Genomic DNA, 12,895 nt, shown 5'->3' on the forward strand with positions numbered 1-12,895 from the left:
CAGTATTAGGACAAAGATATTAACAGCTTAAAGGGTACTGTAAAATTGATATTTTGACTGATACAAACTTAATGCATTCCTTTTGTTGTAGAGTATTATTTAGAAAAATTGATGATGGGCATTTGTTTCAAATTTACAGATTGTCCCAGAACACCAGATACACCAAATAGTGATCCTCGCTTTCCTACTAATAACAGATTAATTGCCTTAAAGAAACAGTTAAATATAGAATTGAAAGTAAAGCAAGGAGCAGAAAATATGATTCAAATGTATTCAAATGGTCCATCAAAGGTAAGACCTATTAGCTCACACAGTTAATAAGGTTTTCAGATGAGGGATTTAAAACTTTACAGTCAAGATAGACGATATAAATAGATCTGTACCAGAGTAATGGATAATATCCTATCCTGTTGCTGATTACAAATAATGCATGTTTGAATTCAGTAATACACTGTTTAATTTTCATGTTGTTACATGAAAATGTTAGAGGTTGTTACATTTTGAGTATCTGACATTACAGAGTGGCCATTTGGGAAGATATAGAAATCATTATATGCTATGTTTAAAAGTCAGTTTCTAAGCATATCAGATATTTTGTTGGTATCTATTTGTACCAAGGGGGAGTTTCTGCTTCTTTTGACAGGATGTGTTAGCCATAGATCATCTAGGGTTATGATACAATTTCCACAACCTCCAGTAATATGCTCTGATAACATTACCAGTAAATCATATTTGGAAATATTGTTTCTATGCCAAACCATGGAATGGTGTTTATCAGCAATCATAAATAGGAATTTGGTTTTGGCATGTAGAGCGTGAACTACAGAAATGTAGATTTCTACAACAGAATCGAATGGATTACGGTGACAGAGAGTTGACAGTTTGAATTGCTTCTTGATGGTTCACTGACCTTTCTGAAAATCAATTTGTAGCTTTCCAGACACTTTCAGTTATATGTTAAATTACATTGTTAATCTTGTTGCTGAGCTACTAACATTGAAGAAAACTTCTTCAAGTCCTTTCCATTACCTTCCATTTTTAAACTGTGTATGTGTTGTGTGACAGAAAGGGAAAGAGTAGCTTTTTTAAGATTTTTTTTCCCTTCATTTGTATAAATGATCTCAGTATTATATACTACAAATAAATGCTGACAGCATTCTAGTAAAAATCCTGACAATTTCTTTTTGGTTCTGTCTCTTAGAGGCTGCATTATTCTATTTGCTGTAGTGCTCTAATTTCTACATTAGTCTAGATGAAATAAAAATAATAAAAGAAATCTAAATAACAAGGGTGTATTTAATGCCTATGCCCAATACATCCAAAATTTAAATAAAATGTATTGGTAGTCATTGCACATTAGTTTTCAAACCATAATGATTTCTGAATCTTGTTTAGTTTGTCAGAATTCATATTCTGAAAAGACAATGTGAATTGTACTTGAAACTCATTGGGGAATTCAAATTTTAGTATCGCATAACTTTTTTTCTTTTTTTAGGATAGAAAACTGCTCGCAACAGCTCAACAGATGCTTCAGGACAGCAAGACAAAAATTGAAGTTATAAGGATGCAGATTCTTCAAGCAGTGCAGACTAATGAATTGGCTTTTGATAATGGTGAAACATTAGAGAGAAAACCTTCCACTAAAATCTTTCTAGAATCTTCTAACTCAAAACTCTCACGGAACTTTTTTTTAAAAAAGTCCCAAGTCATGACCTCCCCCACACTACTACAAGGCCAGATCAATGCTCAGTCAGTCTTTCTCTTCCCCCCTTAGTCTAGGAATCTGTACTACAGTTTAACATAAGATATTCTGAAAAGGCTCATTAACCAGGCTCCTGTATTCTTCTTCTACAAGTGGTTTACAAACATGGGTATGCACACAACGCCTTGAGCAACTCCTAACTTCCTGCCTGTTTTGACTCCCTGTGGCTCATGTCAAATCCCTAATGTTGTCATATGAATCCCATTTTTGTAGGAATGTCTCTGGACTGCTCAGAACTCTCTGTGTTCTTACTCCTCATTCTGGATAATGTTTATGCAGAATAGATTATTCCGTGGGGTGGGGGGGGGAGGGAAGGGAATTCCTCTTATGAATGTAAGCTTTCCATACATACCTCATTAACAGTTTAAATGTTCTTATTTATATTGTTTGTTATTTACTAAACAAACTTACATAGCTGCCAGAAGAAACTGGGCAATGAACAGAATAGAACTACAATACCGTAAAAACAGCAAGCCATTTAAAATAAGAAACAACATTGAAGGCCCAGTAAAACGTGCATTCTTCCACCAGCCACTCCATGCCAGGTCCATTAGTATCCTGGCCCAAGTGCCTGGTGGAAAACACAAATCTGAAAGCCAACAGGGTCGTATCTCCAGGGCAAGGCTGTTCTATAAGGCAAGTACCGTAACAGAAAAGCATGCTTCTGAGGCCTCCAGGATCTGAAGTATGCCCAGCCTGCCAGATCTAGTAGGATAAGCAGAAACCATTGGGCTGTCCCACAAGTAACTCTCCCCCATTCCAAGTGAGAGTTTTAAAAGGTATGCATGCCTAGTACATTTGGATGTCGTGACAAATCCATCAATCAGTAGGCTTGGGTAAGGGTGCTATTGGCTTGCGACTGTTTCTCCTAGATGAGTCAGTGCTGTGAGAAATCCTATTTAAACTAGCCTAGGAAAGATGGACTAATAACACTGCTGAAAGATTTCTGAATACTCGGAATCCTTTTTATACGTTGCATGTCAAAGATGGTTTCCATCTGTTGCAGCCAGCTGAATCAAGACAGGTGTGAATTACTGAAAAAGCGACACCATTGTATATTGTTGTCACTAAATATAACAGGCATAACTAAAGGGCCAAGAATAGAAACTTAAGAAGGAATAAAGACACTAGTGGTTTTTTTTGTTAAATAAAGGGAATTGAAAGGCCAGTAGTTTATGCTAGATGTAAACGATTGCTAGGAGAGGAAGACAGAAAAAGTAGAAGATAGGGAGTTGTCAAAAAAAAAGCAGTTTATCCAGTTTAGAAACTGGGAGACCGTGAATTCTAGTCCCGCCTTAGGCACAAAGGCAGATGAATAACCTCGGACCACTCACACTCAACCCTAGGAAGAAGGAGGCAGTGGCAAACCACTTCCGAAATCTTGCCAAGAAAAATGCAGAGACTTGTCCAGGCAGTCACCAGGAATCAGTACTGACTCAAAGGCACATGCACACACACAACGATATTATCCTGTGCTCATATAGTTATTCTGTAGTGTGCAGGTAAAAAGGTCTCTCCTGTTCAAATGTATAGGTGTTCGTCTATGTGAAACCCCTTCATGTACTTTGTAACATTTAGAAAATAAATGCAGTGGATGTCTGCCCCCAGCAAGATGGATTTTTAAAGTTGATTTAGTTGGCATTTGCTCTGCCGTGAATCTGCTGGCAAGTGAAACAGCCATATTCAAAAAATCTTGGTGGACTTTTGTTAATGTGTAGCTGAATGTCACATTATGCTCTATACAGCTTAGAGAACCGTCCCTTGAGTGCTTAGTTCACTTCATTTATCTGTCAATCCATCCAATTTTATATGGCTGGTTAGTAAATTTGTATTAGACCTATGAAGCAGAAGCCATGGGATTGGGTTCAACTTGGACAAGATAACAGATGTGGCATCACAACACCAACTCTTCTTTTGTGTGCACATGCAACATTGGCACGCATACAAAAGAGGACAGACTTGCCTGCTTTAATGCCCTCATTGCCCAAGAAGGTAACACAAACTGTAATACATGTATTAAATGTTTTCTCAGTTTTGTGCCAATATTCTGGCTAGTGTAACATACTATGCTAATAGTTTGATATACTAGTTAGTACTAATTTTTTTTTATTTTTTGTATGTATAGCAAAACCTGTGATAAGCCCACTTGAGCTTCGGATGGAAGAATTGCGACATCATTTTAGGATAGAATATGCGGTGGCAGAAGGAGCCAAAAATGTTATGAAGTTGTTCGGCTCTGGAAAAGTTACCGACAGAAAAGCTCTTTCAGAGGTAATTTTTATGTAATAAGTGAAATTTGAATGTTATTGTGTTAAAGGAGTTTTTCCTAATGGATTCTTTTTTCTCTTGTTTCACTGAATAAGGCTCAAGCAAGGTTTAATGAATCAAGCCAGAAGCTGGATCTCTTGAAGTATTCATTAGAACAAAGACTAAATGAACTCCCTAAAAATCACCCGAAAAGCAGTATTATTATAGAAGAACTTTCACTTGTTTCCTCACCAACACTAAGTCCACGGCAAAGTGTGATATCCACGCAAAATCAGTATAGTACACTGTCCAAACCAGCAGCTCTAACAGGTTGGTTGAGGCAGTAATAGCTACGTATTTTGTGTGCTTTGGTTTCTAACTTGAAAATATTTGTTGCATTAAAAAGAAACATTGCAGTTTTGTACGTTTGGATGTTTTTTTAATATAAATGGGCATAGTTAAATCATAGTTAAATATGTATTATCTCTAAGAAAATGTACAGTGGCTATATTTGGCCAAGTTCTTGTTTGCATTAATTACATCATAGCAAGCATTTCAGTTGCTTGACTAAATTCAAACTTTTAAAGGTGGTAATATTGTTTATAAAGATTATCAGTGAAGGGGAAATTTTTATTTTAATACAGTGGTCTCTACGTATTTTCATTATGGGACCCAGCCAATGAAGCAGTCACTTATTATCTGATAAGTTAAAGAATTGCACTGTGTAACTTGCTAGAATCTACAACTCTAGTTATTGCCTAAAGGACTCTAATTCAAAATGTTTGAATCATTTATTTAATGCATCTAATTTCTGGAATGTTTTAAAAAGTTTTTGTATCATTATTGCTTATATTAGAAAGAATCGCAGTGAAATCTGGACATAACCTCATAGCCATTCAGTTATGATGAGAATTTAGGTTTTTCCCTAAAACATTAAAACTTAATAATATGAAGAGAATTTTAAACAGGCAGTGCATAACACTGTATCTCTCATTTACTTGTGCTAATGTGTTTTTAGATTAAAGTAATTAAATATAAAAAAATTAAGAGTAGACATTACAGAAGAAAAACTCTGCACGAGGGTTATGAAATTTGAGATGCTGTAGTCCAACAGTTCCCCTTGACAGTCTGTGCGTGCTTCTGTAATTGCAGCATTTCATAAAGGAAATAAATTCCAAGGTATCTTGTATGCTTAATGAAGATCTTAAATATATCCCTGCAGACTTTATTTGCTAACTTGAAGCAGGTGTTGAATAAAAACTCTGATCTTAAAATGTTGTTTACTAAATTATTTAATAAACAACCAAATTAGAAGCAGTAGCACAGCTGTTAGCTTATATTTCCCAAAATGACTTTAGTTTTTAAACTAAAGTTGTAGCAGGGATTGTTGATTCTCTGAATGTGCCTGAGTATTGTTTCTGTGTCTTCTCAAATACACAACAATACATTGATCAGCACAGGTTAAATATATGGAATCCCATTTTATCATTTCTGTCCATTATTATAGAATTACTAGATTGAGATTATGCAAAGATGGAATATAAATTGATTTCCTTTCTTCATGTTTTATCCACTTTAAATCAATATCTAAGAGAAATTGAAACATACATGGATACATACCCACATACATATATGGATGCAAAATCTATTAACATACATCAGGTACCATGTTTGGAGAGGGATTCCTGCTGCCTGCACGGTTTGGCTTTTTTTGGGGATGGGAGGAATAGTACATGAGGCAGATTGTTAGACAATTAGAATGGACCCACTAATACATTTTGTAAAAACCATAGTTCATTAACATTCTATAACTTGCTGTGTTGACACACATTTAGCAAGAACAGTCATAAAACTTCATGTCAGGTAAGCCCATTATGAATGCATATTAAAATTACTGGGACTTGCATCAGTAGCTAAATTCAGTTGATTTCAGTGGGTTTATTCTAATTTTGGATTCTTCTAGTTAAAGCTTATATATTTAAGAGCTTTTGTACTGCCCCATAAATATGAAGTTTACAGAGTATTAAGATTCCTGCCCACACAGAATGACGTTAATGACGCTGATGCCATTTATCAATTGCTTGTACTTGCTTAAGCTGGTGTTTTACCAATTATATGAGTTAAGACAATCTGATCTCATTTTAGGTACTCTGGAAGTTAGGCTTATGGGTTGCCAAGATATCCTGGAAATTGTCCCTGGTAGATCAAAAGCAACATCCTTCACTCTACCTGGATGGAGTCCAAGTGAAGCCAGATCATCTTTCATGAGTCGAACAAGTAAAAGTAAAAGTGGCAGTTGCCGAAACCTCCTGAAAACAGATGATTTATCCAGTTCAGTACCTTTTTTAATGGTTTTTTTTCCTTCTTTTTCAGAAACACTTTTACGAAATCTCTTAGGAAAAGTAACTATATGTAAAAATAAACTCAATTTAATCACATATTTGATTATGATTGTGTTTTAAGGTTGTGCAGTAGCTTGGATTTGAAAGTAAAAAGGCATGTAGCAGCACCCATTGCGCAACTGCTGAGATGGTCTGCCAGTCATTAAAGCAGCTATGCCCTTTTTTGGATTCTGGATTCATTCACTAGCTGAATGATTCTAGGGAAAGAAATATTTGGTTTAGGGAGTTTTGTACCCCTGGCTCATCAAATCCCTTGATTATTATTATAATTAAAGTTGCACTTCTGAATGTCAGTAGTTCTTCACAACAACTACGTAAGATAAATTTAAGTCCAATAATAATATAATACACAAAACATAATGAATTAATACTCAGTAAAATCCAGTTTTAGATGTCTTGGCAATCAATCCCAAAGTCCCTCCCAAAGAATGTAGCCTTCGCTGCCCTTTAGAAGGCCATAATCGAGGGGGCTAGCCTAGCTTTTAGAGAGAGCGCAGGTGCCACGAATTGGAAAAAAAGTGATTTCTCAGTCACCATAGACAGAGCTACAAGAATGCAAACATTTGCATTGAGTGGAAGGTAATCTTCCTTACTCTTAGGTTTTCCTTCGAGAAAAGTAGGAGGGCTTTTTCCTTCTCAACTCTTACACTGAAAAACAATCTTCCATTCAAAAAAAAATGAAAGTGCAGCGGCAGAAACCATTTGTCTATCTTGCTTAGGAGAATTTTCCCACTTTTTTTTCTTCTTCTTCTTCTGACTTTGCAAACTGGACCAGGAGGCGTTTCGACCATGGTTGTAGGCTCTCCAGAACACCTCATGATCACACCAGAGTTTTCAGAATCTGGAGTGTGGCCCCCGGCATAAGATGCCACAAATAACGTGAGATAAGCCCATGGAAGGCATGGACTCTCTGTCTTGGTCCCAAGGTATTGTAATCGCCCAACCCCCAAAAGCATACTTTGGGGGTCTCCAATACCAGTCCAGAGACCAGATCAAGGAGCCCAGAATTTACCCAGGCTATTCCCACATCCTGTGCCCTTAGGCCTTCATATCCAAACCACTGCCATAGTATAGTATATTCATGCAGACAGATGTCTTGAGCAATTTTTTCTATCGACCCATGAATTTTTATTATTATTATTATTATTATATAATCCCCAAAGTACTGTTTCAAGAATCACCAATAGTAATAATGGTAATAATCTTCATTTTAAAAAAAAACTAGGTTGGGGGATGTCCTCCCTACAGTTGGCCATGCTGGTTGGTTCAGTGCAGTGATGTGCAAAATATTCCAGGAAGCACAGAATATTTATTTATTTATTTATTTATTTATTTATTTATTTATTTATTTATTTATTTCTCTGAAGCATGCCTGTCTCGACTGTTCTGGGCTGCCTCTTTTTGTGGAAGTAATGTTTCTGGGATATAAATCTAGCCCTCTATCCAAATTTTGGTAGATGTCTAGTATAGTACAAAAACCATCATGAAGGGAGAAAACAGTCTTGCTCACAAAATGGAATGTTTTGTATATCCTTAATTTGATGATGTCTGAAGGGCGGAAGGTTCTCTTTTCAGTTGGGAGCCTGTGATTGGGATATTGCAACTAATAAAGCATGGGCCGCCACAGAAATATTGGAACAGTTCGGCTACAATTGGATTTTAAAATGTAATGAATGAGAAAATGAATTATATTTCCCTGTTGATTCAAAGTACGTATTGATTGAACCCTCCATGATTGATGAAATTAATAGCATAAAATCCAAGTGCTTTTTTTTTTTACAACTCCCTCACTGCTGTCTTCTTTTCCCACCTCATCGTGATAATATTGCAAGAGAGGGCTAATAATCTGGACTCATACCTATGCCTGGTATTTATAGAATTGCTTAGCAAGAGTCCCAGCATTCACGGTGCAAATGTAGAAATTGTAGAGTACACAGGTAGTCTTTGACTTATGACCACAGTTGGGACCAGGAATGTCATTGTAAGTCGGTGCAATCAGAAAGTGAGTCATCACGCAACTTCAACAACTTACGATGGCAATCCCCATTGTAATTAACTGAGAATCCTGGGTTGTTAAACAATTATCCATCCCGATCCAGTTTGATCCCTCACAGCCCCAAGTCTCAGTAAGGCAAGGGACTACTTCCAACTACCGCTGTCTCTCCCCACCCCCATCTCTACCTTTTAGCTTCCTGCACCCCGCCTTGTGGGTCAGCAGGCAACCCCAGAACCAGAAGCAGCTCTGCGGCTGCTTGCCGTGCCCCAGGAAGCTACAGGTGCAGCAAGACAAACATTGCTGCTGACAAGCGAACTTCTTTTCACCTCCTGTGTGTGCCTTCTGTTCTTTAACATTGGGCTGGAAAAGATTACTTCGCAGCACCTCGGCCATTCCCCTTCAGTCAGATGAGTTTAAAATTAATTTTGGCGCCCCTTTATTTTTCTTACTCCTAACTTCCTCGTGCATTGCACCTGGCCTCCAGCCTGCCTCTTCATCCGCTGTGAAGTTGTATCTGGAAGTCAGGAAAGCAAGTGCGACACTAGGCAAGAGTAGCATGTTGGGGATCCCCTGCCAAAATCCCCTCCGGCCTCCAATTTGCTTGCAAGGGGCAGACTAATCTCTAGCCATCCTCCATGTCCCGATCACTTTCTAACTCCGATCCAGAGCTGATCTTTATGAGTAGGGAAAGGAGAAGTCTAGAGGTGAGAATGCCCCGGGTTCAGGGGCTGCGGGCTGACCCGCAAGGCAAAGGGCAGAGTGGACAAAGGGCCGAGAAGGGTAAGGTGGACAGGTGAGAAGATTTGGAGCACCCCTGCAGTCCTGAGTTCTGGTGGCCTGCACAAGCACCCGGGTTTTGTTCACCCACGGGGGAGCATTGCAATGGCTGAATTTCAAGCACAGCTCGTTAAGTCCATTTTTCAGCAGTGGCGTAACCTCAGACGGTTGCTGAACAAATGGTTCTAGGCGGAGGACTGTCAGTATGTGGAGAACGAGGAGCCAACATTTTATCTTTCTTTCTAGGAAAGGTTGAGAGAGAAAAAGGAAATGAGATGTGGTTTCTTCTACTGAGAGAAGGGGGGGTGGAAACGCAGTGCCATAGTTTGGAAAGCATTTGAGCTTTGCACACAAATGACTTTGAACATTCACACGGAGAATTTTCGTCCGCCATTATTGCTGTAGGTTAACCTAAACGAAGATTGTAATTACTCTTCAGACTAAGTATTTCCAAGTTATTCCTCATTATCAGGGCTGCTTCTGTTACTGTTTTTGGAATGTCATTTTAGCATTCTAAACTGAACTTATTTAACTTGCTTACAGACGAAATCTGTGCTGTTTTGAAATTGGACAACACTGTTGTTGATCAAACCAGCTGGAAGCCTATTTCCAATCAGTCCTGGGACCAGAAATTTACGCTGGAGCTAGACAGAGTAAGGACCTCTTTAATACGTTTACCAGGATTGCCAGTTGAGTAAATTGCAGCTCATGCCTAGAGAGAAATTCTGACTTGGAATATGTAGCTTCCCTTTCCTGAACAGAATAGCGCATTCTAGCCTTTCCTCTCCCTGAAACAAGGACGAAAATTTGAGATGGTACTTACATGAGCAGAAGCACATTCCAGTCATACAATCTTTGGTATTCTGCATCACTATCCTGGTAGCATTTGCAACACATCATTTTGAAGTGCTTGTGGTACTAGGTAAAGTCCTGTAGTAAAAACAGTGTAGAGGATTCAAGAGATGTTTTAACTAATTGTGTGTACTGTTGTAAATCAATTGCAACTGTTGAAACAATTCATTCTTGGAGTGAAGTTAAAATGTTATAAAATGTAGGTCGTACGTTTGGGAGCCTTTCACAAGAAATTTTAGTGACCTGTTTATATATTTTTTTTCAATACAGAGTATGCTTTTGGCATATAGAGATTTTTTTTTAAACAACTTATTTTATTTGATGAAGTCAGGAAATAGATTTCCTGAAACAGAGACAAAAAGATCAAGTTCTTTGACTGTGAAAATAATTTTTCATATCTAGTCAATCAAACAATCCTAAAATAAACAACCTCTTGCCTTGCCAAAGTCTGTCAGCCAGTCTGCGTAAGACAGTGGAAGGCAACTGACATTTGGCATGTTTACAGACGCTCTTCTCAATATGATTTTTTAGCTTTGCTCATATATACTTAAATCTACTCCAAATGCATGTATGGGGTATGAGTTCAGGGCAAGACATTTTTAAAAAAAATAATAATAATAGACATAACATTGAACTGTATGTTAAAATCCCGCTTAAGTTTTGATTTTCTCTTTTGTGGAAGAGGTCTAAGTAGCAGCTAGGTTGAACGTTCAGATCATTCAAATTAGATTGACAAATAATATGACCTAATCTGCATATAAAGAGGCCTTGGGCCCATTGAGGTCATGAGAAATGGTTCTACATGTTACATAATGGGATACAATATCTGTGATGGAAAGGGTTTGGGAGGTAGAAGAATGGGAAAAACAACAAACTGAAATGTAGCTATCCTCTATCCTTGCATCTTGTTTAGTATGCCTACACACACGTTATTAGTCTTCACTGTAAGATAAACTGTTGCTTTTGAAATTAATATAGAGTAGTTTACATTTATCCAACATTAGGATTACGGATCATAAATTATTCTAGCCTAACCTTCCAGGTGCCAACCCAGCTTTTATAGGTTCGAGCTTTTTGTGTTAGTTATTTTTAAAGAGTCTGAAACATTTTGAGAATTGCAGAAATAATATCCTTTACATCTTAATTATGACGGATTCAATACATGGAAGCAAAAAAAAAGATTCCTTTCTAGTCTCTGATGATTCTCCTTAAAATCAGTAACAGCGTTGGAATTTTTTATCACATTGTTGGCCGTTCATTTCATGGATATAACTTCTGAGCCAGTTTATGCAGTGCTGCACTAGCTTGGAAGCAGCAGGTAAATAAATAAATGAATTAATTAGATCATGTGGGCAGAAAAGAAGGGTGGTTTCTTCCATTGTCAAAGCCGTCTATTCCCAAGGTAGGGTGATTCTGGTGTTAAGAATATTTCCAGCTAGGTCTGCTCAAATCTGGTAAATATAAAAACTAAGCATGGATTTATTTCTTATTATTCTTCAGTCACGTGAGTTAGAGATTTCTGTTTATTGGCGTGATTGGAGATCTTTGTGTGCCGTGAAATTTCTGAGGTTAGAAGACTTCTTGGATAATCAGCGACATGGAATGTGTCTGTATCTTGAACCTCAGGGTACTTTGTTTGCAGAGGTAAGGGCAAATCCTTTTAGTAAGTATTTAAGTCTTGTGAAGCCCTGTTTCCAAAAAGTATTAAGTCTGCATTCTAAAACCTATTGCCTGAATTGCAGGTTACGTTTTTTAATCCTGTTATTGAAAGAAGACCAAGACTTCAGAGACAAAAGAAAATTTTCTCCAAGCAACAAGGTGAGGTGTTTTTATAGCTTTAGCACTTGGTCCTAGGATTAATAAAAATTGATGCTTATATGTCAACATTTCATGTAAAGATAATTCTTCACAATTTGTCAACAAGGCTTTAATAAGAAAGTACAAAAGAAAATAGGAAATACGGCATGCACAGCTTATCCATCACAAGTAATAAATGAATGAATATATGAATTCTCAGTTATAGCTTTTGGTGATAAATAAAGAAATTACTTAGGCTTTGTTTTCTTTATCCACAGGCAAAACGTTTCTCAGAGCTCCGCAAATGAATATTAATATTGCCACTTGGGGAAGGTTGGTGAGAAGAGCTATTCCAACAGTAAATCATACTGGGACCTTCAGCCCTCAGGCCTCTGTGCCTGCTACAGTATCAGTAGCTGATGCTCACATTTCTGGATTAGGCTCACCAACTAGGTAAGTGAACGGCTAAAATAAAGGGACAGATTTCAAGTGTTTATTTTTTTTTAATTCCATTTATATCCCGCCCTTCTCCGAAGACTCAGGGCAGCTTTACAAACTTAGCAGTAGCCTTCATTCTATGTATATGCCTGCTTATTAGGGCTTTCACACACACCCCAAGCGGCATTATTACAAAGTCAGCTTAATTGCCCCCAACAATCTGGGTCCTCATTTTACCTACCTTGGAAGGATGGAAGGCTGAGTCAACATTGAGCCTGGTGGGACTTGAACCTGCACTAATTGCAGGCAGCTGGTGTTACTTAAGGAGGCATTAGCCCACTGCTCCACCACGTCCCTGTGAAACATTTGCAATGTAAAAACAACCAGATGCTTATCACTGGATTTTTTTAAAAAAAAAAAAAATGAATTGTGTAGAATTCTGCTCATATGGTCAACAGGCTTACAGTCAACTTTTTTTTTTCCCAAGTGATTCCCCTGTAGGTAAATTGGTGTTTGAACTTGACCCTGAACCCACCTGTCCTCCACGGGTATCTTCTCTGGGAGAAATCAGCGAAGCTTCGCCTGAACCGAAGTCTCCACCTACTCCCACTCAGGCAAGGCTCC

General features: G+C 37.7%; 1 protein-coding gene and 1 long non-coding RNA gene across 2 annotated transcripts in view; one reads left to right on the top strand and one right to left on the bottom strand.

Moving 5' to 3' along the window:
- The window catches only part of PKN2 (protein kinase N2), a 58,099-nt gene that overhangs the window by 28,963 nt on the left and 16,241 nt on the right, over window positions 1-12,895 (top strand). Inside the window, exons 3-12 of the mRNA XM_081325106.1 lie at window positions 140-291; window positions 1,496-1,613; window positions 3,888-4,033; window positions 4,126-4,339; window positions 6,155-6,340; window positions 9,728-9,837; window positions 11,537-11,680; window positions 11,779-11,854; window positions 12,112-12,286; window positions 12,759-12,888. Of these exons, the coding sequence (XP_081181232.1) occupies window positions 140-291; window positions 1,496-1,613; window positions 3,888-4,033; window positions 4,126-4,339; window positions 6,155-6,340; window positions 9,728-9,837; window positions 11,537-11,680; window positions 11,779-11,854; window positions 12,112-12,286; window positions 12,759-12,888 (1,451 nt within the window). The remainder of the gene's footprint in view (window positions 1-139; window positions 292-1,495; window positions 1,614-3,887; window positions 4,034-4,125; window positions 4,340-6,154; window positions 6,341-9,727; window positions 9,838-11,536; window positions 11,681-11,778; window positions 11,855-12,111; window positions 12,287-12,758; window positions 12,889-12,895) is intronic.
- On the bottom strand, window positions 6,298-12,178 carry LOC308666349. The gene is made up of 3 exons (XR_014026103.1): window positions 12,086-12,178; window positions 10,008-10,114; window positions 6,298-6,318 (listed from the first exon to the last, which is right to left on the bottom strand). It is a non-coding gene; the product is annotated as an uncharacterized lncRNA (long non-coding RNA).

The sequence above is a fragment of the Vipera berus genome, assembly GCF_964194415.1.
Source record: "Vipera berus genome assembly, chromosome: 3".
Lineage (NCBI taxonomy): Eukaryota > Metazoa > Chordata > Lepidosauria > Squamata > Viperidae > Vipera > Vipera berus.